The sequence below is a fragment of the Somniosus microcephalus genome, chromosome 4 (genome assembly GCF_052327205.1).
Source record: "Somniosus microcephalus isolate GS21.2 chromosome 4, FLI_Smic_1.0, whole genome shotgun sequence".
NCBI lineage: Eukaryota > Metazoa > Chordata > Chondrichthyes > Squaliformes > Somniosidae > Somniosus > Somniosus microcephalus.
Genome location: NC_140990.1, coordinates 195,525,533 through 195,551,372, shown reverse-complemented (window position 1 = coordinate 195,551,372; position 25,840 = coordinate 195,525,533). Strand labels below are relative to the sequence as shown.

General features: G+C 45.3%; 1 protein-coding gene across 2 annotated transcripts in view; it reads left to right on the top strand.

The window, feature by feature from the left end:
* Positions 1–25,840, top strand: part of LOC147120110 (thioredoxin domain-containing protein 6-like) — a 221,116-nt gene that overhangs the window by 16,412 nt on the left and 178,864 nt on the right. For both annotated transcript variants that reach the window (XM_085985657.1, XM_085985658.1), the window contains exons 2-3: positions 617–660; positions 14,654–14,711. In XM_085985657.1, the coding sequence (XP_085841783.1) occupies positions 628–660; positions 14,654–14,711 (91 nt within the window). In that variant the 5' untranslated portion in view covers positions 617–627. The remainder of the gene's footprint in view (positions 1–616; positions 661–14,653; positions 14,712–25,840) is intronic.

Here is a 25,840-nt window from a genome sequence, read left to right as displayed (position 1 = left end):
TGCACCAATGTGATGCTTCCGTTTCCTGCACCGGGCATACTTAAGGTCTTAGATTTCTAATTGAGTGCCAACTCATGTCCAGTAACGAGAAATTTTGCATTATAAATTCAAGCCCATTAGCAACTTGGTTGATACTGTCCAAAATCGTTTCAATCAGGATCCTTAAAGGTAAGCTTTCAGAGACACCATTCCTAGCAAAATTAATAATCAGAAAGGGAATCGATTGGCTGATTAATGCTCTCGTTGAGCAAAACTTCATTTTGGGAGAAGAACCTCCAACAATTTACCCTTTACAGCATGTACAGGGGAGATTTTCATCCCATCACCCTGAGCTAGAATTGGGTAAAAGAGACAAAATCACACTGTTCTAACTAACTGTGCCACCTAGTCCTCTAACTACCAATAATTATTTTATGGTAACTCATCCGTAAAAATAAAAACACCTTCCATCTGAGCAAGTTAAATTTGATATGTTAGTCATACTCCAGTATATGGACAAAAGCTAAGTTATCAATTGACCTAGATATGATACTGCTATGGTTCAAAAGAAAAATCAAGAAATGATGATGATAGATTGAATCTTTATAATGTGATTGTCAATTTGTTTTCCAATCAGGAGAGGGCCACATGGCTGGAAAGAAGAAAGAAATAACACTGCAGGTAGGTCTGGAAACTAAAATAACAATTGCAAATCTAAAGGTTCCATTTTAGTTGTTACCCATTTTTATTGATAATGCCACAGATTTTAAAACTATTCCCAATTATTGTTAGTGCCCATTGATGGATTTACCAAGAAATGTGAGTCTCAAGAAGTTCTCTTTCAACTGCACGTGAAAATAAGGATGAGAGACTATGGAGGTAATTTTAACCCCCAAATTGTAAATTTCTCAAACCCAACCCCTTGTATTTGGCTGTGTGTGAGTAACCTGCTTGCCAGAGCTGGTGCAATCATTATCACATGCTAATGAGATTTGAACAGGGATTTGAATTTAACACCCCCAGCACGGGTTTCTGGAGGCTCGGGAAACTCGCTCATGAAATGGAGGCGAGATTGAGCTGCATTTCATGGAGGTCTTTAAAGTTCAGATCACCCGATCTCAATAAAGGCTCAGTGCTTACAGCTGCCTAGTCAGTTCCCTTTGGCAAACGTTTTAGAGAGATTTTTGTTAGCAGAGACGTGTCTCAGAAGTTTGGAGGCTTTCAAATGGGCATCATCAAGATGGTTGGGCACCATGGATGTTTTCGATAGGACATTGGACGAGGAACACAGTCACCATTCACAGCAGCTACGACGTGCTGTTGTGCAATCAGCAGCTGCATAGAAGAGAGGTGCACAGATGAGAGGTGCACAACATAGATCTGGAAAACACAGATCTGGACAACAGAGTGGAGATCAGCAGAGAGCAGAGCAGAACAGAGTGGAGAACAACAGAGAGCGGAACAGAGTGGAGAACAGCAGAGTGCGGAACAACAGAGGGGCCGAGGTCATGTGAGGGTCTACCGATAGAGACTCAGCTTCCTTGACATATCTGAAGATCAATGCTTCTGCAGGAGCAAATTGACATGGCAGCCTCCTTCAAGAAGAGCTGCTCCCTGCTGGACCCAGTGGCCATGCATTGCCCATCACTATGAAATTTCTTTGATTCTGGCTCCTTCCAGCACGCCATCGGGGACATCTCGAGAGTCTCTCAGTCGGCTGCCCATAAATGTATACGACAGGTGACGGATGGATTGTTTGCCAAAGCGTTAGCTTATGTCCACTTCCTGCGACGACAGTAGCCAGAATGAGCGGGCACTCGCATTCGCATCTCTGGCTAGCTTCCCACAAGTACCGGGTGCCATTGATCGCACACAAGTGGCAATCCGAGGACCACCAGCTCAATCAGGTGTTTTTATCAACCGCAAGGGATGTTCATCCATCATTGCGCAGCTGGTGTGCAATACAAGAAGTGGTTTATGCAGGTCTGTGCCAGATTCCCTGGGAGCTGTCATGATCCATTCATACTGTGGCAGTATGACATTCCAGACCTCTTCATTCCAGGAAAGTGACTTAGGACTGGTTCATAGAAGACAAGGGATAACCCCTTCAAACCTGGGTCATGACACCTGTGAGGAACCCCACCAATGAGGTGCAGCAGTGCTACAACGGGACCACATAATCACCAGGTGTGCCATCAAGCAAACCATCAGCAGGTTGAAGACGCTCATTGCACAGCAGAGAGGATTACTGGTGGAGGAGGATGAAGGTGCTCATCAATTTGATGATGGGAACATTGAAGAAGAGGAGGAGGAGGAGGAGGAGGAGGACAAGGATGACAAGCAATATGAAGGTGGGGCACCCATTGTCAGACCAGCCAGGTTCATTGCTGCCCGAGAAGTCAGGGATGCCTTTCTAGCTCAAAGGTTCAGCTAGTGACTCACACAAAAAAAATGAAATCCTCCAGTGCCCCCCTCCCCCACACCCGCAACAGTCCTTCAACCACTCATACACAAATTGTACATCCGCCCAATGGGTCCCATCATTTATTGACATTCATCATGAAACAAGTAAAAGGGCGAGTTGGCACTTGGGATGCAATGATGTGCAAGACATGGAAGTGGTGCTAAGCAATAAATTTTATGTGGCGTTATAAAAAAAGGAAACTTAACAACAACATAGCATTTTGAAACACCCATGTGCATACACTTGGTGAATTACAATAGCTTCCGCTTCTTTCTGCTTCTACGTGCTGTATCCCATGTGGCTTCAGCAGAGGTAGAGGCAGGCTGCTCAGATCCCTACCCTGACTGCTGAAAAGCTTTTGGCCAATGACATCTGGGTTTTGGAGCCCCTGAGGGCCCCACCAAAGATTGCTTCACCTGCACCTGTGCAGGGGCAGACTCAGCCATCGGGAGACTGTTGGGTACTGGTTGGGGGGGTGGGGTGACAACGGGTGAGAAGTGGGAGCATATTATGTGGAGTTCCCACTTTCATGTTGCCTTTCGCCATTATCCTTCTCCTGGGCCAGCACCTATTCACTCCTACCACTCTGCTGCAGAACCAGCTTGCTGAAGATCAGTGACACATTGTTACGCCTCGGATAAGATATCTGTCAACCTGTTTAAGGTGACAGACATCTCCTGTACGGCCGTGGTCATAGCTTGCATGGACTCATTTGAGAGCCTTGCTTGAAGCTCCATGGAGCCGCCCACTCTCTCCATGGCAGACATTCTCGCAATTCCCTGCACCACCAATCCACCATTATTGGAACTGAACTCCTCCATCCTCTCTGCTTTTGTGGAGAGTGTGCGTAGCACATCTGTCAGTACCTACCAAAGTTGTTGATGTATGTCTAGCATTCTCCATCTCATCGATGTCCCCTGGGGTTCACCATGTGTGTCCAGCCGAGCAGAGCTTGGAGAGGATAGCGCACCCCTGACGCGGACTGGCCACAGCTGTCCCTGCCACCAGTGTCTGTTTGTGCTCACTTGTGAGGTGTCTTTTAAGGGAAGAGTAGATAAATATTTGAAGCACAGGAATATGCAGGGCTATGGGAAGAGAGCAAGGCAGTGGGATTAGTTATGGATTGCTGTAACGAAGTGCCAACATAGACATAATGGGCCAAATGACTTCTTTCTTTGCTATAGAATTCTATGGTTCAATATTGTCTGGTGTGATATGCAGCTTTTTCTCTCATCGCTCCCACAGTACAGGAGCAAAAATATGAAAATATATGTATAGCTTAAATAAAACTAGAAAAAGATATTCACAAACTACACAACCAATAGGAGCGAACGATTAAACAAATCTACAAACAAATTTGTTGCACTTCCTCCACCCCTGACCCTCCCCCCCACCCCTACCAATTTTCTTTTCGCCTCTCCATGAGTTACTGTCTCATGCCATGATACGGGTCAGTGGGTGCTGGCAGCTCCCCAGTAACTCGCCAAGTTCATGTATTGGGCCTACACAATGAGTGTCTGCAGGGTACTTAACCACAACAGAGGCATTACTAGACATATTTAATAATTCGTTAGAAAAAGCTGTAGTGCCAGAGGACTGGCAGATAGCTAACGTAATAGCGATATTTAAGAAGGGTCATGAGGCGTTCGTTTATTCCACAAGGGGAGTCTCTGAGACGTTCAACTAGCTCATTTTTTATGGTGAAGTCTACCCCATGGAGGCGGCGTTCTCTTATTTGGAAGGAGGAGAGCATGCCAGGGGATCTCAGAGACGCCGTAATCGTGACCATCTTCAAGAAAGGTGACAAGTCCGATTGCGGTAATTACAGAGGAGTCTCCCTGCTGTCTGCCATAGGGAAAGTCATTGCAAGAACCCTCCTCAATCGCCTTCTCCCAGTGGCTGAAGAGCTCCTTCCAGAGTCTCAATGTGGATTCTGCCCACTAAGGGGCACAATGGACATGATCTTCACCGCGCGTCAACTACAAGAGAAATGCAGGGAACAGCACCAACCGCTGTAAATGGCCTTCTTTGACCTCAGAAAGGCCTTCGACACCATCAACCGTGAGGGATTATGGAGTGTCCTCCTCAAATTCGGCTGCACTCAAAAGTTTGTCACCATCCTCCGCCTGCTTCACGACGACATGCAAGCCGTGATCCTGACCAACGGATCCACCGCAGACCCAATTCACGTACGGACCGGGGTGAAGCATGGCTGTGTCATCGCACCAATGCTCTTCTCGATCTTCTGGGCTACAATGCTCCATCTCACCCTCAGTAAGCTCCCCGCTGGAGTGGAGCTAATCTACAGAACAAATGGAAAACTGTTCAACCTCCGTCGCCTCCAGTCCAGATCCAAGATCGTCCCATCCTCTGTCATTGAATTACAGTATGCAGACAACGCTTGCGTCTGCAAACACTTTGAGGTCGAACTCCAAACCATCGTCAACACCTTCACCGAAGCGTACGAGAGCATGGGCCTTACACTAAACATCCGTAAGACAAAAGTCCTCTACCAACCTGCCCCCGCCACACAGTGCTGCTCCCCGATTATCAAAATCCATGACAAGGCCTTGGACAATGTGAACCGCTTTCCATACCTCGGGAGCCTACTGTCAACAAGGGAAGACGTCGATGATGAAGTCCCACACTGCATTTAGTGTGCCAGTGCAGCCTTCGGTCACCTGAGGAAGAGAGTGATTGAAGACAAGGACCTCAAACCCATCGCCAAGCTCATGGTCTACAGAGCAGTAGTGATACCCGCCCTCCTATATGCTTCAGAGACATGGACCATGTACAGCAGGCACCTCAAAGCACTGGAGAGGTACCATCAACGCTGCCTCCGCAAGATCCTGCAAATCCATTCGCAGGATAGGCGCACCACCATCAGTGTTCTCGCTCAGGCCAATATCCCCAGCATCGAAGCTTTGACCACGCTCGATCAGTTCCGATGGACAGACCACATCGTCCGCAGGCCCGATACGAGACTCCCAAAACAAGCGCTCTACTCGGAGCTCTGACATGGCAAGAGAGCCCCAGGTGGGCAGAGGAAATGCTTCAAAGACACCCTCAAAGCCTCCTTGAAAAAGTGCAACATCCCCACTGACACCTAGGAATCCCTGGCCCAAGACTGCACAGAGTGGAGGAGAAGCATCCGGGAAGACATCGAACACCTCGAGTCTCTTCGCCGGGAGCAAGCGGAAGCCAAGCGCAAACAGCGGAAGGAGCGCATGTCAACCCAAGTACCCCACCCACCCGCCCCTTCAACCGCCGTCTGCTCCACCTGTGACAGAGACTATAGGTCCCGCATTGGACTCATCAGTCACCTGAGAACTCATTGTTAGTGTGGAAGCTAGTCATCCTCAATTCCGAGGGACTGCCTAAGAAGAAGAAGAAGATTTAAGAAGGGAGATAGAACATGTCCAGGGAATTAAAGACCAGTCAGCTTAATATCGGTGGTAGGGAAAATAATGGAATAATTGTAGTGTATGTACCTTTAAGAGCCCCTGTGTACTGTAATACCGGTAGTGACCACTCGGGTATATAAGCCTGCATAGCGTCTTGTATCTTTTAGTTCACCTCCAGACTTTGTTCAGTAAACACCTGTTAAACCAACTCCTGCATTCCGTGTCTCCATGAACACACGGATACAACAGTGGCGACGAATTGGAAACGGACTTACCTGCAATTCAGCAGCACCTCAAGGAGATCGATTCCTCAGACGAAGGTCGAAGAAAAAAAAACGAAAAAAAAACTGTGGTTTCACCAGATGGCCGGGCTGGTGGCAGGTACTGCACTAATCCTTCCTGGGCGGCGGGCTGGGGCTCGATCGGGTGGCTCTGCAGCGGGGCCGAGCTGCGAGTCGGAAGGCGGAGGCAAACAGAGACGGAGGGTGGAGCACTCGGGAGACGGCCGGCGCTGCAAAGCAGGTCGGCATTCGGACCAAGCAGAGGGAGGGAAAAAGTCCCAGCGAGTCCGGCGGGAACGTGTCTCCAACTATTAAAAATATCTGTGTAAATAAAAACCGCGGAGAACAGCGTTGTCAGCAGTGGCAGCGGCGGGAAAGCGCGGGAGGCGCCATTTTTTCTCGGCAGGGAAGAAAGGAAAGCGCGGGAGGCGCCATTTTTGATTTTCAGGATGCCTAAGACTGGCAATATTACTGCTTTCGATAGTGATATAGAGGATTGGACCACATATGTGGAAAGAGTGGAGGTATATTGCACAGCAAATGAAGTAGAGGATGATAAAAAGGCATCGGTACTTCTAAATCTGATGGGCGCAAGGACATACGGGCTGTTACAAAACGTAATCGCTCCAGCCAAACCAATGGACAAGAATTTAAAGGAGATTGTTGATACCCTACAGGAGCACTTAAACCCAACACCGCTGCTGATAGCGGAACGATTCAAATTCTTCAGGAGGAATCAGCACAAGAATGAAAGTAACGCTGATTACCTCACTGAATTAAGAAAGCTGTCAAAGCACTGCCAATTCGGGGCAGGACTGGCAGATTCTCTACGAGACAAATTCGTCTGCGGTCTCCTAAGTGAAGGAACACAGAAAAGGCTACTTTCTGAGAAAGATTTGACACTGGACAAGGCTTTCAGTGTGGTTGTATCATACGAAGCAGCAGCAAGAAGAGCTGCAGAGATACAGCAAAAGCCACAGGACTTCGGCACCCATGAAATGACATGGGGTTTCGAGAGATGTTATCGCTGCGGCAGATCCACCCATGACCAGAGGGACTGCTGGTTCAAGAACAAAGCATGCAGGCAATGCGGAAAGATGGGACACATTGCACGTGTATGCCGATCTGGAAACAAAAAATCCACTGACAGAAAAAAAATCAATAAGGAAAAGTACAGAAAGGTACAAATGATGACGGACAGTAGCGCCGAAGACCAGAAGAGTGATAGCGACTCCGGAAACAAGAGACTAAGCTGTCTCAAATTACATAATGTAATTGCCAAAGAAGATTACCAGACCATTTGGGTTACCCTCACGATAGCGGGGTCCCCAGTTAAAATAGAGCTCGATACAGGATCAGCTCTGACCGTCATAAGTCGACGGGATTACGAGCGGCTATTTCCGCATATACCTTTGAAAGACACATCCATTATCTTGAAGACATATACGGGGCAGAAAGTATACCCCAGAGGGAAAATAAAGGTGCCTGTTGAATACAGCGGCAAGGAAATACAGAAGTTGTATTTATACGTTCTGCAAGATGGTGGTCCATCGTTGTTCGGACGTGAATGGATCAGGAAGATACGTTTAGACTGGCACTCCATTCAGGCACTGACGGTGACCAGTAAGAAAAAAAATGATGATGACGTCATACCTGAACGATTAAAAGACATCTTGGCTAACGCCAAAGAAGTGTTTCAACAGGAACTAGGAACCTTGAAAGGCGTCACCGCCTCAATAAAAGTGGAAGATGCGGCAATTCCCAAGTTTTTTAAGGCAAGGCCGGTGTCATACGCAATTCGTCCAGCAGTCGAGGCAGAGCTGGAGAATTTGGAAAAAGCAGGCTTGTTATCCAAGGTAGATTGGAGCGAGTGGGCAACACCCATCGTCCCGGTCATGAAGAAAACGTTGAATAATGATAAATCTGAAGAACAGAGAAAAATTCGCATCTGTGGGGACTTCAAGGTGACTGTAAACCCGGTCCTTCACACGATACAGTATCCTCTTCCAAGGATAGAAGATATTTTCGCCTCACTATCCGGAGGGAAACGTTTCACCAAAATTGACTTGGCACAGGCATATCTACAGATGGAGGTTGAGGAGGCCTCCAAAAAGTATCTCACGATAAACACACACAAAGGCCTGTACCAGTACAATCGACTGGTTTTCGGAGTAGCATCAGCTCCAGCTATCTGGCAAAGAGCTATGGAGCAAGTCCTGCAAGGGATTCCGGGGACTCAATGCTACCTAGACGACATCCTTGTAACAGGAGAAAACGACAATGAGCACCTTGCCAATTTGGAGCAGGTGCTCACTAGGCTGAGAGAACGGGGCCTACGAGCAAATCACCCCAAGTGCGAATTTTTCCAGAAACAAATATCATATTGTGGCCATATAATTAACGAAGAAGGGTTGCATAAGTCACCTGAAAAAATTGAAGCGGTCATAAAAGCCCCAGCACCTGAAAATGTCTCACAATTAAGGTCGTTCCTGGGATTGATAAATTACGATCATAAATTTTTACCGAACTTGTCAACTGTTCTGCACCCTCTTAACGCACTGCTACAAACGGGAGTAATTTGGAAATGGAGCGAAGACTGTAAACGTGCCTTCCATAAATGCAAAGGCTTGATCACGTCCAAGGAAGTGTTGGCTCATTACAATCCATCACTGCCAATCAGACTGACGTGCGATGCATCCCCATACGGCGTAGGAGCGGTATTATCGCATAGATTCCCTGATGGCTCGGAGCGGCCGATAGCTTTTGCGTCACGCTCATTGAACTCAGCTGAGCGTAACTATGCCCAGATCGACAGGGAAGCACTCAGCCTGGTGTGGGGAGTGAAGAAATTCAACCATTACCTACACGGACAAAAATTTACCTTGTTGACTGACCATCAACCCCTCGTCTCCATATTCAACCCTAAAAAGGGCGTTCCCATTATGACAGCGCAAAGGCTACAGAGGTGGTCCCTTTTCCTAGGGGCACACCAATATGACATAGAATACAAAGGATCAAAATAGCATGGGAATGCTGATGGTTTATCGCGCCTACCATTGCCAACGGTAGAAGAGGCACCTACAGTGGACCCAGTGGAGATGTTCCACTCAACCATAGTAGAATGTCTACCAGTAACAAATTCTACCATTGAAAAGGAAACGAGAAATGACCCGACTCTCTCACGAGTCTACGATTTAACGGTGAAGGGATGGCCAGCACATGGCGAACCACTGTTGCCAGCATTCTCGCAAAGAAGAGAACAGCTGTCAGTGTGCCGAGGAACCTTGATGTGTGGATCCAGAGTGATGATTTCACCCAAACTCCAGGATAAAGTGCTAAAGGAGCTTCACGAGGGGCATCTGGGTGGAGTGAAAATGAAGAACCTAGCCAGAGCGTTTGTGTGGTGGCCAGGTATCGATGGAGACATCGAAGAAATGACCAAGAGCTGTCTAGGATGCCAGAAGGTCCAAAACGCCCCACCACAAGCCCCTGTACATCCATGGGAGTGGCCCTCATCTCCATGGCAAAGGGTACATATCGACTTTGCTGGTCCATTTATGGACTCAATGTTCTTACTCGCGGTTGATGCACACTCCAAGTGACCGGAGGTAATCAAGATGTCCTCCACCACCACGGAAAAAACCATCACAGTATTAAGGACCATATTTGCCAGGAATGGGCTGCCTGAACAGACCTGTTCTGATAATGGACCGCAATTTGTGTCCGAAGAATTCAGGAAGTTCTTAAAAAACAATGGGGTTAAGCACTACACGTCTGCCCCATACCATCCCGCACCAATGGATTAGCTGAAAGGTTTGTCCTGACCTTCAAGAAGGCCATAAAGGCCATGGGTAATGAAGACATAAATCTACAACATAAGGTAGATAACTTCTTGTTTGCATACAGGAATGCAACACATGTGGTTACAAACCAAACTCCCACCATGATGTTTTTCAATAGAAGACTAAGATGCCGGCTGGATTTGATCAAGCCAAACATCAGAAGGGACGTAGAGAACCGACAATTTCAAGGCATGAATGAAAGGCCAACTAGAACCTTCCAGATAGGTCAACAAGTTTTGGCCCGGGACTACCGTACCGAGAAATGGCAGCCTGGAACTATTTGCACACGACTAGGACCGCTGATGTATACCGTGGACATTGGTGAAAGCATAATAAGGCGCCATGCTGACCAGATCATAGAGTCATCCGAAAAGGGACAACCTACACCACAATTCTATACGCCTAATGATGAAGCAGAGCTACCCATAGTATCTACCTCCGATCCGGGGATACTGGAACCAGATGAACCCGACACTGGCATTCAAGCCGAATCGACCTTGCCAAAAGAACCTACTACACCACCGAAAACTACTACTCCACCGAGGCGTTATCCGGACCGAGTCAGGAAGCCTCCTGAGAGACTGACTTATAATTGATTAACTGCAGCAAATGTGTAGATTATTGTTCTTGTAAACATGTTAATTAATGATTACTTAAAATGTTATGTACTAATTATCTAAAAGGGGAGGAATTGTAGTGTATGTACCTTTAAGAGCCCCTGTGTACTGTAATACCGGTAGTGACCACTCGGGTATATAAGCCTGTATAGCGTCTTGTATCTTTTAGTTCACCTCCAGACTTTGTTCAGTAAACACCTGTTAAACCAACTCCTGCATTCCGTGTCTCCATTAACACACGGATACAACAATCCCTACTAAAGGAGAAAATAGAAGAACATCTAGAAACCATAAATATAACAATGAATAGTCAACATAGATTTCAAAAGGGAAAGTCTTGCTTGACCAACCTTATTGAATTTTTTGAAGAGGTAATGGAGAGAGTAGACAATGGTAATGCAGTAGAAGTAATTTATCTGGATTTTCAAAAGGCCTTCGATAAGGTACCCCATAATAGACTGATGAACAAGGTCAGAGAATGCAGAATCAGAGGACAAGTAGCAGAATGGATTGCTGGCTGGCTTCAGGACAGAAAGCAGAGAGTGGGAGTAAAAGGTAGCTATTCACAGTGGCAGAAGGTGGGTAGTGGTGTTCCACAAGGATCAGTGCTGGGACCACTGCTGTTCACAATTTACATTAACGATTTAGACTTAGGAATCAAAAACACAATTTCTAAATTTGCGGATGACACCAAATTGGGGGAAATAGTCAATACTGAGGAGGACTGCAACAAGTTACAGGAAGACATTAATAAACTTGCAGAATGGGCATGTAATTGGCAAATGAAGTTCAACACAGATAAATGTGAGGTATTACATTTTGCTAGGAAGAATAGGGAGATCACTTATCATTTGGAGGGTGCGAGTCTAGGTGGGGTAGAGGAACAAAGGGATCTAGGAGTACAAATACACAAAACACTAAAAGTTGCAACACAGGTTAGCAAGGCCATAAAAAAAAGCAAACCAAGCACTAGGGTTTATTTCTAGAGGGATAGAATTGAAAAATAGGGAAGTTATGCTCAACCTGTATTGAACCTTGATTAGACCACACTTAGAGTATTGCATGCAGTTCTGGCCGCCATATTATAAAAAGGATATAGAGGCACTGGAGAGGGTGCAGAGAAGATTTACAAGGATGATATCAGAAATGCGAGGGTATACATATCAGGAAAGGATGAACAGGCTGGGTCTCTTTTCTCTTGAAAAAAAAAGGCTGAGGGGTGACCTAACAGAGGTCTTTAAAATTAAAAAAAATTTGATAGGGTGGATACAGAGAGAATGTTTCCACTTGTGGAGAAGAGCATAACTAGAGGCCATCAATATAAGATAGTCACCAAGAAATCCAATAGGAATTCAGAAGAAACAGAGAGTGGAGAGAATGTGGAACTCGCTACCACAGGGAGTGGTTGAAGCGAATAGTATAGATGCAGTTAAGGGGAGGCTAGACAAGCATATGAGGGAAAAAGGAATAGAGGGTTACGCTGATAGATTTGATGAGGAAAGATGGGTGGAGGCTCGAGTGGAGCATAAACACCGGCATGGACTGGTTGGGCCGAATGGCCTGTTTCAGTGCCGTATATCCTATGTAATCCTATGTAATAGCTGACTCCATTCCTATCCTTAGCCAACATTCACAAATATGCACTTTCCAGCATGGGCGACAAGTATAAGATGCAGTATTAGAATTGCTTCGGTGCAGTTGGTCACTTTTTGAATATTTTTGCTTGGTCACGAATAACAATTATGTGCAACAACTCCAACTAATTTCCTCCCCTCCCCACCCCCCACATCCTACTTCAGGGTTGCTGTAGGCAAATATTACACCACCACCACTGCCCTGGCAGCAATCAGCTAACTCAGCACAGACTATAGATAGGGCCTTCTTGTTCACTATGGGGTTGAATACCCGCAGGGCTCTCCTGATCGTCCACCCTAACTCTGGTGTAAGATCCGTGGAAACCCCAGAAAAAAAATGAGTGCTTCACCCGGAGTTCCGGTGGACAATTGGGAGGATCCGAATGGAAATTAATAGCATAAAACTGAAACTGGGAAACTCCGAGAACATTAAAAGTCAACCTGAAAACAAAGAATTCTACTCAGTAGGCATTTCTGTTTACTTAATTCAGTACCATCAACTCCTCAAAGTCAGTTAATTAAAATGATCTATTTTTAAGCACTAAATTACTGCTTTCCTATGTTATTTAATGTTGCTTAATTCAAATTACTGGATCTTTTTTTAAGTGCAAAAGAAGCTGTAATGACATGGCCATTTCCTGTTGCATGGCTGAGCTGATTGTGGGATTTTCCACAGAAGGCAGGAATATGGTCATCCTTCAGCGAAGGAGCGAAGCTGATGCCATAAAGTCATGTTTCCTCACGCCTCTTTACTGTGGGTTGACTTCCTATCGCACTACCCACTGCTGGGCCCAGAGTGCTGGCAACTTCCTCAATAAATTTAGGTGCAATAACGGGAATTCAGAATGTTTTCTGAACATTAAATCTCAGCACCAGGCATGTTTAAAAAAAGGATAGAAATGAAATCCGTTGCCACATTATGAATTGCTTGATCATCAAAGGGGCCTTCACTGTCCTCTCACCTAGGCCTTGTAGATTTATAGAAAGAAGTTTATCACTCCGTTTGGTAGTCAGTGCCAGCTCAATTTAATGTCATTAAAGAGAAATAGTATTTTCCGTTTAGCAGCAAAGAAGCTGGGTAGACTTAAGATTGACCCCAATCTATGAAGTGTAAAAGGGTTTGATTTCTCTCAGGTTCAACTTTTAGTGCACTGGTTTGCATGTTCCTGTGAGTTTCTGTCCACAATTTTAACACAGTTGTTAACCCACCTTATTTTAACTGGGTTAACAACTGCACTAAAATAGTACCGACAGGAATTTATGGGAACGTATTTACTGGGGCACAGGTGAAATCAAACCCACTAATGAGGCTGCCCCACCATCAGTAAATATTCCTTTTAAAAAGTCAAACTCTGAGTGAATCATCATGTGAACATAAAGGCCTTTTTTTCTGTACATTTTTGTTGGTCATGGTTAAATATTCTTGTTTAGGCAGCTAGTGCTAATGACAACAGGAAACCAGGATGAATGAGTTACTGAATTCCGACAGCACGTGGGAGCTGAATTAATCTGTAATCACAAGATGCTGAGGCAGCTCTTCTCAATGACTGTATCTCTGCTGATATTAATCCTGCTCCCTCGCACGGTCAGGCTTGGTAATTCTCACAGCTCATTTACTGTCTACACTCTATTTTAGCATCACTTAATGTTCGTACAAAATTACTAACAATAAAGCCAGTCAAGGATATTTACATCACTGGCAAGATAGTTACTGGTTTGGAGGAACTGCTGAGCCTAACAGCACAAGGGAAGCTTTATTAAAAAAATTAACAGTTAAATGATAAACTAAAATAGATAAAACGGTGGGTTTACATGGGAGGGAAGTTCGCGGATTAAAAAAAAGTGGTGTGAGAAAAGAAACAAGACCATACAGCACCATATCAGAAACCGCAAAGCGCTTCACATTTAATGATGTAGTTCGAAGTACAGTGACTGCTAATGCAGGCAAATTTGGCAATCATTTTGCACACAGCAAGATCCCACAAACAACACTAAGAATGAGCAGTTAACCTATTTTGGGTAATTTTGGTTAAGAGATAGTCCCATTTCATTGGCAACATCCAACTGGAAGAGGACCTTGATTTAATCTCTCATCTGAGACAATTAGTGCAACCTCTGATCGTGTAGAACATTCATGTATTTCATTGAAATGCCGCTGTAAATGATGTACTCAAATACTGGAGTTGGGCATAAACCTACAACATTCAAACTCAGAAGCAAAAGCACTACCGAAGATAACTAAGATAACACCCATTTTTCACAGATACTACTCCCCGCTGCTTTTTCCTTCTCTAATTGTTTTGTATATTTTTCCTGAAGCTAGGAAGGTATGTCCTATTAATGGAGAGATGAATTTAGGAGTGAATTATTCTGACATTTATTCTGTACAATAACCCCGACCACACTCAACAATTACTCACTTTTCTGCGCAGACTACTGTCTTGAACCAGGAGCAATGGGATGAAATGCTGGCTATCACCGGATTGACTGGTAAGAAACTCCACAAAGCTAAATTCAGCCAATTCTACAGCAAAGCAAAAGACAATTTCAAGAGCAAGGACAACAATGGGTTGAAATCGCACAATGCGATATTCATAATGAACACATTATCACATTTGTAGGAAATTCTTGTGTCCACTATTTTAACAAAAATATTTAAAATAAACAGGTTTAACATCTTTATTGAAATAGAAAAGAAAGGATGCACCTATGAATACATTAACAGATTTAATACTAATATTGCACAGTGAGATTCCAACCCATATATGGGCCGCGATTGTGCTGACCTTTGCGGGTCCGTGGCGGGTGATGTTGGTGGCGGGTCCCGACCCCGCTGCTGGCTCCACCCCGCTCTGTGAAATAAATTTCCCTTCATTGGGATTGTTAAGCCCACCCAGCACGTTTCCCAGCCAATTAGAGGAAGCAGGTCTGGTGACGTCATGACACGTCATCAGCTGGTTTCCTTAAAGGGACCATGGCCAACTTTATTTTGGCATTTGTGCTGTCAGTGTTCTACGGCATTGAGGTGCTGCAAACACTGACAAGCACTGCACAAAGGCACAGGGCTGCATCCAGGCTCTCCCATGACTCCGTCTTTATGCTTATGGAGGGAGTCACAGCACGCAGGGAGGTCCTCTTCCCTTTCCATGGTCGGAAGAGACCTGCCCAGGAGATCAACTTAGCCTGATTGCACATTGCAGAGGAGGTCACAAGCAGAGATGTGGTCAGGAGAACCTGGGTGCAGTGCCGCAAATGTTTCAATGATCTCAGTAGATCACAAAACATTAGTTAAAGCCACACTCAACCTCATCCTGCTGTGCCTCTCATCACATCCCCATCACTCTGTCTTCCCTACCCTACTCCTGCACATCCTTACACACAACAACTTACCTTGCACCTCCACCCATCCCTCTCTATTATCACATCCCCATCTCACTACCACCCCTCAGACTCACCCTCATCCTAGTGCAATCATACCAACTAACAACACACAAAGGTAGGCACTTGGGTGTTTTATGCAATGTTCTTGTAAAGTTTTTGTTAATGTGGTGTCAAACATTGAAACCTTTATTTTCAACACTTTGTGTTCTTGGACAGATTTGTGTGCACCTTTGGAAGTGGCTTAGTGAGTTGCAGTGAATGGTGAGACATAACGGTTCCCCCAGCAATGGTGATGAGTGTGAAAGGAATGGCTTGGGCATTGTACGGATGCTTTATGGTGTTGGTGTGGGGTGGTGCCAACCTGGTGCATCATGTGGCAGCCAGGGTGTACAGTGTAAAGTTAAGTAAATCTGGCGATAATGAGGCCATCCCTGGCCTCCCAGGCAACAATGTGCTCAGGTGCTGATGCCCTGTGTCCTGTGCAGCAACTGTTGATTGCGGAGAAGGTTGGTGCTGTTGCTGGTGCTGCTGGTGTGCCTGGTGCTGCTGGTGTTGGGGCTGATTGTGGTGGGATTCTGAGCACCAAGGTGAGATAGTATAAAGGGCACCCATGCTGATGGAATAGAGGGCAGGTGAAGTAGAGATGACAGAAGCGATCTGTCAACGGTGAGAGAGGTAATGAGGACAGACTGGGTGAAGACTTGTGTAATGACTTGCAGCATGGTGAATCTGTTGTGGAAATGCAGTGAGGAAGAGCTTGTGGCTGAGGAAAGATATCTCTGTAAGGTGGGAGCTTTTACTTTACATTTGAAGCTGTCAATTCAACAGCTGATTCAATGGCCACTGAACTCCTGCCTCAGTTTGACAGACATGGTCCACGACCAACGTGGACCCTGTGGGCGAGCTGTCAAATGCAAAAGGTAAGCTGAAAATCATTCTTAAGTGGCTCTAAACAAGCCACTAATTACCTGAATTGGCTCAGCGACCACTGCGTGTCAGGTCTTCTCAGCGCTGACAGACCCGACATTGGGAAAGGTACGTGGCTGTGGGTTCACAGTGGGGTCCTGACCCGCTGTGAAAAAAAAACCCTTTCCCACCTGACCCACCACAGATCGCGCCCGCTGACCCCCCGGAAAATTCCAACCTTTGTAAGGGCTTATCCCATCTTCAATTACCACAGAGGTGACGTTCACATTGGAAAGTTATCACCATGGCTTTCCGACTGTATGTAGCAACATATAGTAGAACAACAACTTGCACTTATGTTGTGCCTTTAATGTAGAGGCATAGGGAAAAAATGGATGCTGAACCAAATACAAAGATTAGAAGGGTTGGCCAAAAGCCTGGTCAAGGAGTTGGGGTTTAAAGTATGTCTCCAAGCAGGAGAGGAAGGTGTTTAGTTGGAGGGATTTTGGGAGGGAATTCCAGAGCTTGAGGTATAGGCAGCTGAAGGTACAGTTGGGGGTGTATAAGAGGTGAAGTGGGGGTGGGTGGGAGGATTGTATAAGAGGCCGAAGTCAGAGAAAAGGAAAGTTCGGTGGGTGAGGGAAGGTGGCGGGGAATTGCTGAAGGAGGTTACAGAGATAGGGAGAGGTGGGGCTATGGAAGGATTTAAACTTAGAAACATAGAAAAATAGGAGCAGGATTAGGCCATTCAGCCCTTCGAGCCTGTTCCGCCATTCAATATGATCATGGCTGATCCTCTATCTCAATACCTTATTCCCGCTCTCTCCCCATACCCCTTGATGCCTTTTGTGTCTAGAAATCTATCTATCACCTTCTTAAATACATTCAGTGACTTGGCCTCCACAGCCTTCTATGGTAGAGAATTCCATAGGTTCACCACCCTCTGATTGAAGAAATTTCTCCTCATCTTAGTCCTAAATGTCCTACCCCGTATCCTGAGACTGTGATCCCTCGTTCTAGACCCCCCAGCCAGGGGAAACATCCTCCCTGCATCCAGTCTGTCTAGCCCTGTCAGAATTTTATACTTAAGGATGAAATGTTTAAATTTGAGGTGTTAGCAGATTTAGACGAGGGAACTAAATGTAAAATCTCCAAGTTTGCAGATGACACAAAGCTGGGTGTGTGTGTGTGCTGTGAGGAGGATGCAGAGAAACTCCAGTATGACTTGGACAGGTTGGGTGATTGGGCAGATGCATGGCAGATGCAGTATAATGTGGATAAATGCGAGGTTATCCACTTTGCTGGCTAAAACAGGAAGGCAGATTATTATCTGAACGGCAATAGATAGGGAGAAGGGGAAGTGCAACGAGACCTGGGTGCCCTTGTGCACCAGTCGCCGAAGTTAAGCATGCAGCTGCAGCAGGCAGTTAAGAAGGCAAATGGTATGTTGGCCTTTATAGCAAAAGGATTTGAGTACAGGAGCAAGGATGTCTTGCTGCAGTTGTACGGGGCCTTGGTGAGACCACACCTTGAGTATTGTGTGCAGTTTTGGTCACCTTATTTGAGGAAGGATGTTCTTGCCATGGAGGGAGTGCAGCGAAGATTCACCAGACTGATACCTGGGATGGCAGGAATGACATATAAGGAGAGATTTGGTCAATTGGCCTTATATTTGCTTGAGTTTAGAAGAATGAGAGGGGATCTCATTGAAACTTATAAAATTCTAACAGGACTAGACAGACTAGATGCAGGAAGGATGTTCCCGATGGCGGGGGAGTCCAGAACCAGGGGTCACAGTCTAAGGATAAGGGGTAAGCCATTTAGGACTAAGATGAGGAGGAATTTCTTCACCCAGAGAGTGGTGAACCTGTGGAATTCTCTACCACAGAAGGCAGTGGAGGCCAATTCATTAAATATATTCAAGAAGGAGTTAGATATATTTCTTAAAGCTAAAGTGATCAAGGGATATGGGGAGAAAGCAGGGACAGGGTACTGAATTTGGATGATCAGCCATGATCTCATTAAATGGCGGAGCAGGCTTGAGGGGCCGAATGGCCTACTCCTGCTCCTATCTTCTATGTTTCTATGGGGGTCAGTGAAGGTCGGTGAGGCCAGAGGTAATGGGCAAGCAGGGCTGGTTGCAGGATAGATATAAGCAGCAAAGCTTTGTATGAGCTACAGCTTACAGAACGTGTAGGACGGGAGGCCAACCAGGATAGCATTGGAACGATTCTGGAGGTGACATAAGCATTGCTGAGGATTTCAGTGGCAGATAGGATGGAGGCGGGCAATTTTATGGAGGTGGAAATAGGCAGTGTTTGTGATGGTGAATATATGGGGGGTGATTTTCATTCAGAAGTCGGGAAGGAGGCGGGACTACAACTTTCGGGGTTGTAGTCCCGCCTCCATCGAGATGCGGCCAATCCACGCGATTTTAACTTGATTGACCTTGTTGAGCCCGCCCAGCGGGCTCAGCAGGCCAATTAAGGGCCACCCGACAACAAGTGACGTCACAGACTGAAATTTCATCTGTCAAGACGTTTTGACAGATGAAATATCAGTGTTTCACAGCAGTTTGAAGCTGTCAAACACTGACAGTCTTACTTCTAACCTGAGTCCTTCTACACAGACTCAGTTAGAAATCTCACTGGCACAGAAACCTGCAGGCTGTCACTTTTGACAGTTCGCAGCCATTCTGCTTCCTGTGCCGCTTAGATGATGGACTCCCGAAACCTAGAGGAAGGAAGGCTGAAAAGGAAAGTACAGGTAATTTAAACTTCTTTACACACTTTAGACGCACCAAACACACTTACCTTTGCACTCATGCACCCATCACTCATCTGAACACCGACATCTCGACCCCTCCAAGCCCTTCAACCCGACGGCCCGACTCCTCTAACTTGGCGTGGTTTGGAGCCGTCGGGAATCCCTCACTTCAAGCTTTAAAATAGGGATTAGGCTAAAAACTGCCTAACAGGCAGTTATTTAGCAGTAATCCCTTCCCGCCTCGGGTAGGTGGGTCCCTGTGTGGGGTGGGTACCCACCTCCTTTGAAACTTACATGGAGGCGGGTTTTGGGCGGGATGGTGTCGGGACCCCCGAATTCAGGACTTTAACCCCCTGCACACCTCCAATCCCGACTCCACGGGTCAATGAAAATCGACCCCATGGAGTCAGAAGCTCAGTTGAGGGTTGAACAGGGTGCTGCAGTTGCAAACAGTCTAGTTCAGCTTGAGACAATGGTTGGGGAGGGGGAATGGAGTTGATGCCAAAGTGACGAACATTGTAGTAGGGGCTGAAGACAATGACTTCAGTCTTCCCAATATTTAGCTGGAGGAAACTTTAGCTCATCCAAGACTGGATATCAGATAAACATTCTAACAGCACAGAGACTGTCGACTGTTTCTTTGCTGATGACATGTTTACACAGAAGAATGGATAATGGTTGGAATTTACTGTGTATTTGCACCCAGAAATACTCATAATCGGGGCATAAAACAAATACCCATCGTAAACATTCGAGGAGAGTCAGGCGCAAGTTATGTATGTAATTATGTTACACCTGAATTTCCTTGATCATATGGGTAGAACTTAAAAACAAAAAGGGGGCAAGCACTTTGCTGGGAGTGTACTATAGGCCCCCAAACAATCAGGGGGAGATACAGGAACAGATATGTAGGCAAATCTCAGAAAAGTGCGAAAATAATAGGGTAATAATAGTGGGGGATTTCAACTTCCCCAATATAAATTGGGATAGTCAGAGTGTGGAAGGCTTAGAGGGTGCAGAATTCTTAAAGTGCATCCAGGAGAGCTTTTTGAGCCAACATGTAGAAAGTCCTACAAGAGAGGGGGCGGTACTGGACTTAATTCTAGGGAATGTAGCCGGGCAAGTGGTGGAAGTGTCAGTAGGAGAGCATTTTGGCGACAGTGACCACAATTCGGTGAGATTTAAGGTGGTCATGGAAAAAGACAAAGACGGCCCGGAAATAAGGGTTCTAAATTGGGGGAAGGCCGATTTTAATATGATAAGGCAGGATCTGGCCAAATTGGACTGGGAGCAGCTACTTATAGGAAAATCCGCATCAAAACAGTGGGAGACTTTCAGAAGGGAAATAGAGAGAGTACAACGCCAACGTGTTCCTGTAAAGGTCAAGGGTGGGACCAACAAGCAAAGGGAACCTTGGATGACAAGGGATATACAAAAATGCATTAGAAATAAAAGGGGGGCTTTTGGCAGTTACAAAAGACTAAAGACGGAAGAAGCCCTAGAGGAGTATAAAAAATGCAGGGGCATACTTAAAAAAGAAATTAGGAGGGCGAGGAGGGGCCATGAAATAACACTGGCGAGCAAAATAAAGGAAAATCCTAAGATGTTTTATAAGTATATTAAGGGCAAGAGGATAACCAGGGAAAGGGTAGGGCCCATTAGGGACCAAAGTGGCAATCTGTGTGTAGAGCCAGATGATGTAGGCGGGGTTTTAAATGAATTTTTTGCATCTGTGTTCACTATGGAGAAAGACGATGCAGACATAGAAATCGGGCAAGGGGGCTGTGACATACTTGAACATATTAGCATCGAGAGGGAGGAGGTGCTAGCGGTTTTAGCAGGCCAAAAAGTGGATAAATCCCCAGGCCCGGACGAGATGTATCCCAGGCTGCTGTGGGAGGCAAAGGAGGAGATTGCAGGGGCTCTGACACAAATTTTCAGAACCTCTCTGGCCACAGGGGATGTACCAGAGGACTGGAGAACAGCTAACGTAGTACCATTATTCAAGAAGGGTAGCAGGGATAAACCAGGGAATTACAGGCCAGTGAGCCTAACATCTGTGGTAGGGAAATTATTGGAAAAAATTCTGAGGGACAAAATTAGTCTCCACTTGGAGAGGCAAGGATTAATCGGGGATAGTCAGCATGGCTTTGTCAAGGGTAAATCATGTCTGACAAATCTGATTGAATTTTTCGAGGGGGTGACTAGGGGGGTGGATGAGGGAAATGCTGTGGATGTGGTTTACATGGACTTCAGTAAAGCTTTTGACAAAGTCCCGCATAGGAGACTGGTCAAGAAGGTAAGAGCCCATGGGATCCAGGGTGCCTTGGCGCGTTGGATCCTAAACTGGCTGAGTGGCAGGAGGCAGAGGGTGATGGTCGAAGGTTGCTTTTGTGACTGGAAGCCTGTGTCCAGTGGGGTACCTCAGGGATCGGTGCTGGGTCCCTTGTTGTTTGTGATCTACATAAATGATTTGGATGAGAATGTAAAAGGTATGATCAGTAAGTTCGCAGATGACACGAAAATTGGTGGGGTGGTAAATTGTGAGCAGGAAAGCCTCAGGCTACAGGACGATATAAACGGGTTGGTCAGATGGGCGGAAAAGTGGCAAATGGAATTTAACCCTGAAAAGTGCGAGGTGATGCATTTTGGACGGACAAATAAGGCAAGGGAATACACAATGAGTGGTAGGACCCTAGGAAGTACAAAGGGTCAGAGGGACCTTGGTGTACATGTACATAGATCCCTGAAGGCAGCGGAACAGGTAGATAAGGTGGTTAAAAAGGCATATGGGATACTTGCCTTCATTAGCCGAGGCATAGAATATAAGAGCAGGGAGGTTATGATGGAGCTGTACAAAACGCTGGTGAGGCCACAGCTGGAGTACTGTGTGCAGTTCTGGTCGCCTCACTATAGGAAGGATGTGATTGCTTTGGAGAGGGTGCAGAGAAGATTCACCAGGATGTTACCTGGGATGGAGCGCCTCAGCTATGAAGAGAGGCTGGACAGGCTGGGGTTGTTTTCCTTGGAGCAAAGAAGGCTGAGGGGGGACCTGATTGAGGTGTACAAAATGATGAGGGGCATAGATAGGGTAGATAAAGAGGAACTTTTCCCCTTAGTAGGGGGGTCAATAACAAGGGGGCATAGATTCAGGGTAAGGGGCAGGAGATTTAGAGGGGATTTGAGGAGGAACTTTTTCACCCAGAGGGTGGTTGGAATGTGGAACTCAATGCCTGAAAGGGTGGTAGAGGCAGGAACCCTCACAACATTCAAGAAGCATTTGGATGAGCACTTGAAATGCCATTGCATACAAGGCTATGGACCAAATGCTGGAAAATGGGATTAGACTGGACAGGGATGGATGGGCGGCGCAGACACGATGGGCCGAAGGGCCTCTTTCTGTGCTGTAAAACTCTATGACTCTATGACTTTTACGCCCGTCTATCGATCCATGTGCTGGAATGCATTATAATGGAACAGCCCCCCAGGATAAAGAACCGTGCCCTCGAATTTCCTACAATTATGCTAGTTCAAAATGGGATGTAACATTTAGCCCAGACTTTTCTTGTGTTTAATTGTTATTTTTGTTAAGTGATTTAAAAAAAGATTATTCTCACTGAGAGCTGCACTATATATTTTCTGTTTCTTTGAATGCTTTTTTCTAGCTTCATTAAAAATTGAAAAGCTTCCTTGGTTGTAGTTTCTTAAACCTTCAGTGCTTAATGTGCATGAATGATAGCTGGTATGAACCTTTAATTTTCATACTTAAAGAAGGAATATATGGTATGAGTTCGGTGCTTTCCTGGGATCCCCATTGTTTACGCTGATTTCGCTTGCTTACATCGAAATTTACATTCCGATATATGCTAACGAGATTGGCAGGAAATCTAAGAGTAAATTGATATTGCCAAAATGGGCATGCAAATGGGAGTCATTTCGGGCTTATCTTTCCAATTAGGCCCCCACCAGAAATTCCTCCCCTATATTGTCCAACTGATGCTATTTCCATATACTCCACTGAGAAGAAAAGGGTGTAAAAGAAAAGACAGCCATCCGTGGCTAATTAAAGAAATTAAGGATAGTATTCGACTAAAAACAAGGGCATATAAGGTAGCCAAATCTAGTGGGAAGATAGAGGATTGGGAAAACTTTAAAAGACAGCAAAAAATAACAAAAAGATTGATTAAGAAAGGGAAGATAGATTATGAAAGTAAATTAGCAAAAAATATAAAAACAGATAGTAAGAGTTTTTATAGTTATATAAAAAGAAAAAGGGTGGCTAAAGTAAATGTTGGTCCCTTAGAGGATGAGACCGGGAAATTAATGGTGGGAAATATGGAGATGGCAAAAACACTGAATGAATATTTTATATCAGTCTTTACAGTAGAGGACACTAAGAATATCCCAACACTGGACAAACAGGGGGCTATGGGGGGGAGGAGCTAAACACGATCAAAATCATTAAGGAAGTGGTACTTGGTAAAATAATGGGACTCAAGGCGGATAAATCACCTGGACCTGATGGCTTACATCTTAGGGTCTTGAGGGAAGTGGCGGTTGGGATTGTGGATGCATTAGTAATAATTTTCCAAAACTCCCTGGAATCAGCAAAGGTCCCGGCAGACTGGAAAACTGCTAATGTAACACCCTTATTTAAAAAGGGCAGTAGACAGAAGGCTGGAAACTATAGACCGGTTAGCCTAACATCTGTGGTAGGTAAAATTTTGGAGTCCATTATTAAGGAGACAGTAACAGGACATTTGGATAATCATAATTTAATAGGACAAAGTCAGCATGGTTTTATGAAGGGGAAGTCATATTTGACAAATTTGCTGGAGTTCTTTGAGGAAGTAACATATAGGGTGGATAAAGGGGAACCAGTGGACGTAGTGTATTTAGACTTCGAAAAAGGCATTTGACAAGGTGCCACACAAAAGATTATTGCTTAAGATAAAAAATCACGGGATTGGGGGTAATATTCTGGCATGGATAGAGGATTGGCTATCTAACAGAAGGCAGAGAGTTGGGATAAATGGTTCATTCTCAGACTGGCAATCAGTAACTAGTGGTGTTCCGCAGGGGTCAGTGCTGGGTCCCCAACTCTTTACAATCTATATTAACGATTTGGAGGAGGGGACCGAGTGTAACATATCAAAGTTTGCAGATGATACTAAGATGGGAGGGAAAGTAGTGAGTGAGGAGGACATAAAAAACCTGCAAGGGGACATAGACAGGCTAAGTAAGTGGGCAGAGATTTGGCAGATGGAATACAATACTGGAAAGTGTGAGGTTATGCACGTTGGCAGGAAAAATCGTAGAGCAAGTTATTATCTTAATGGCAAGAAACTGGAAAGTACTGAAGTACAAAGGGATCGGGGGGTCCTGGTGCACGAAACTCAAAAGGTTAGTATGCAGGTGCAGCAAGTGATTAAGAAGGCCAATGGAATGTTGGCTTTCATTGCTTAGGGGGATAGAATATAAAAATAGGGAGGTATTGCTTCAGTTGTACAAGGTATTGGTGAGACCGTACCTGGAATACTGTATACAGTTTTGGTGTCCATCCTTAAGAAAAGACATACTTGCTCTCGAGTCAGTACAAAGAAGGTTCACTCGGTTAATCCCGGGGATGAGGGGATGGACATATGAGGAGAGGTTGAGTAGATTGGGACTCTACTCATTGGAGTTCAGAAGAATGAGAGGCGATCTTATTGAAACATATAAGATTGTGAAGGGGTTGGATCGGGTGGATGCGGGGAAGATGTTCCCGATGATGGGTGAAACTAGAACTAGGGGGCATAGTCTTAGAATAAGGGGCTGCTCTTTCAAAACTGAGATGAGGAGGAACTACTTCACTCAGAGGGTGGTAGGTCCATGGAATATGCTGCCCCAAAAAGCTGTAGAAGCTACATCATTACATAAATTTAAAACAGAAATAGACAGTTTCCTAGAAGTAAAGGGAATTAAGGGATACGGGGAGCAGGCAGGAATTTGAACATGAGTCTAGGTTCGGGTCGGACATGGCCCTGTGGGTAGCGAAGCGGGCCCAGGGGCTGTGTAGCCTGATCCTGCTCCTATTTTGTGTGTCTAATTCTGTTAGATTCAGGAGATGGTTCTGTGATAGTAGATTGGCGGTTAGGATCAGATCAGCCATGATCTTATTGAATGGCGGAGTGGGCTCGAGGGGCCGATTGGCCTACTCCTGCTCTTCTGTTCTTCTTATGTTCTTATGCTTGCTTTGCTCGTACAAAATTCCTGAAGGCACTTTTTAAAATGCAGGCACTAACCCATTTGTTTTAAATAGGGCAACACCTGCATTTAAAGGTTCACAGAGGAATTTAGTACAAACAGGGTAAGTATCCATACAGGAAAAACATTAGCAATTACTGGAAGTCAACAGTTCGTTTCCAAGAAATACAGTATTATGGTCACTGTATATTCTACAAAAATAAATCTAGATGTAAAATAACAATCTAGTGTTGATTAGTATTTCAAATTCAGTCAGGTATATCCTGTAGGTTTGCTGGTTAGAGATTTAGCCAAGAAAATCCAAATGATATAAATACTAG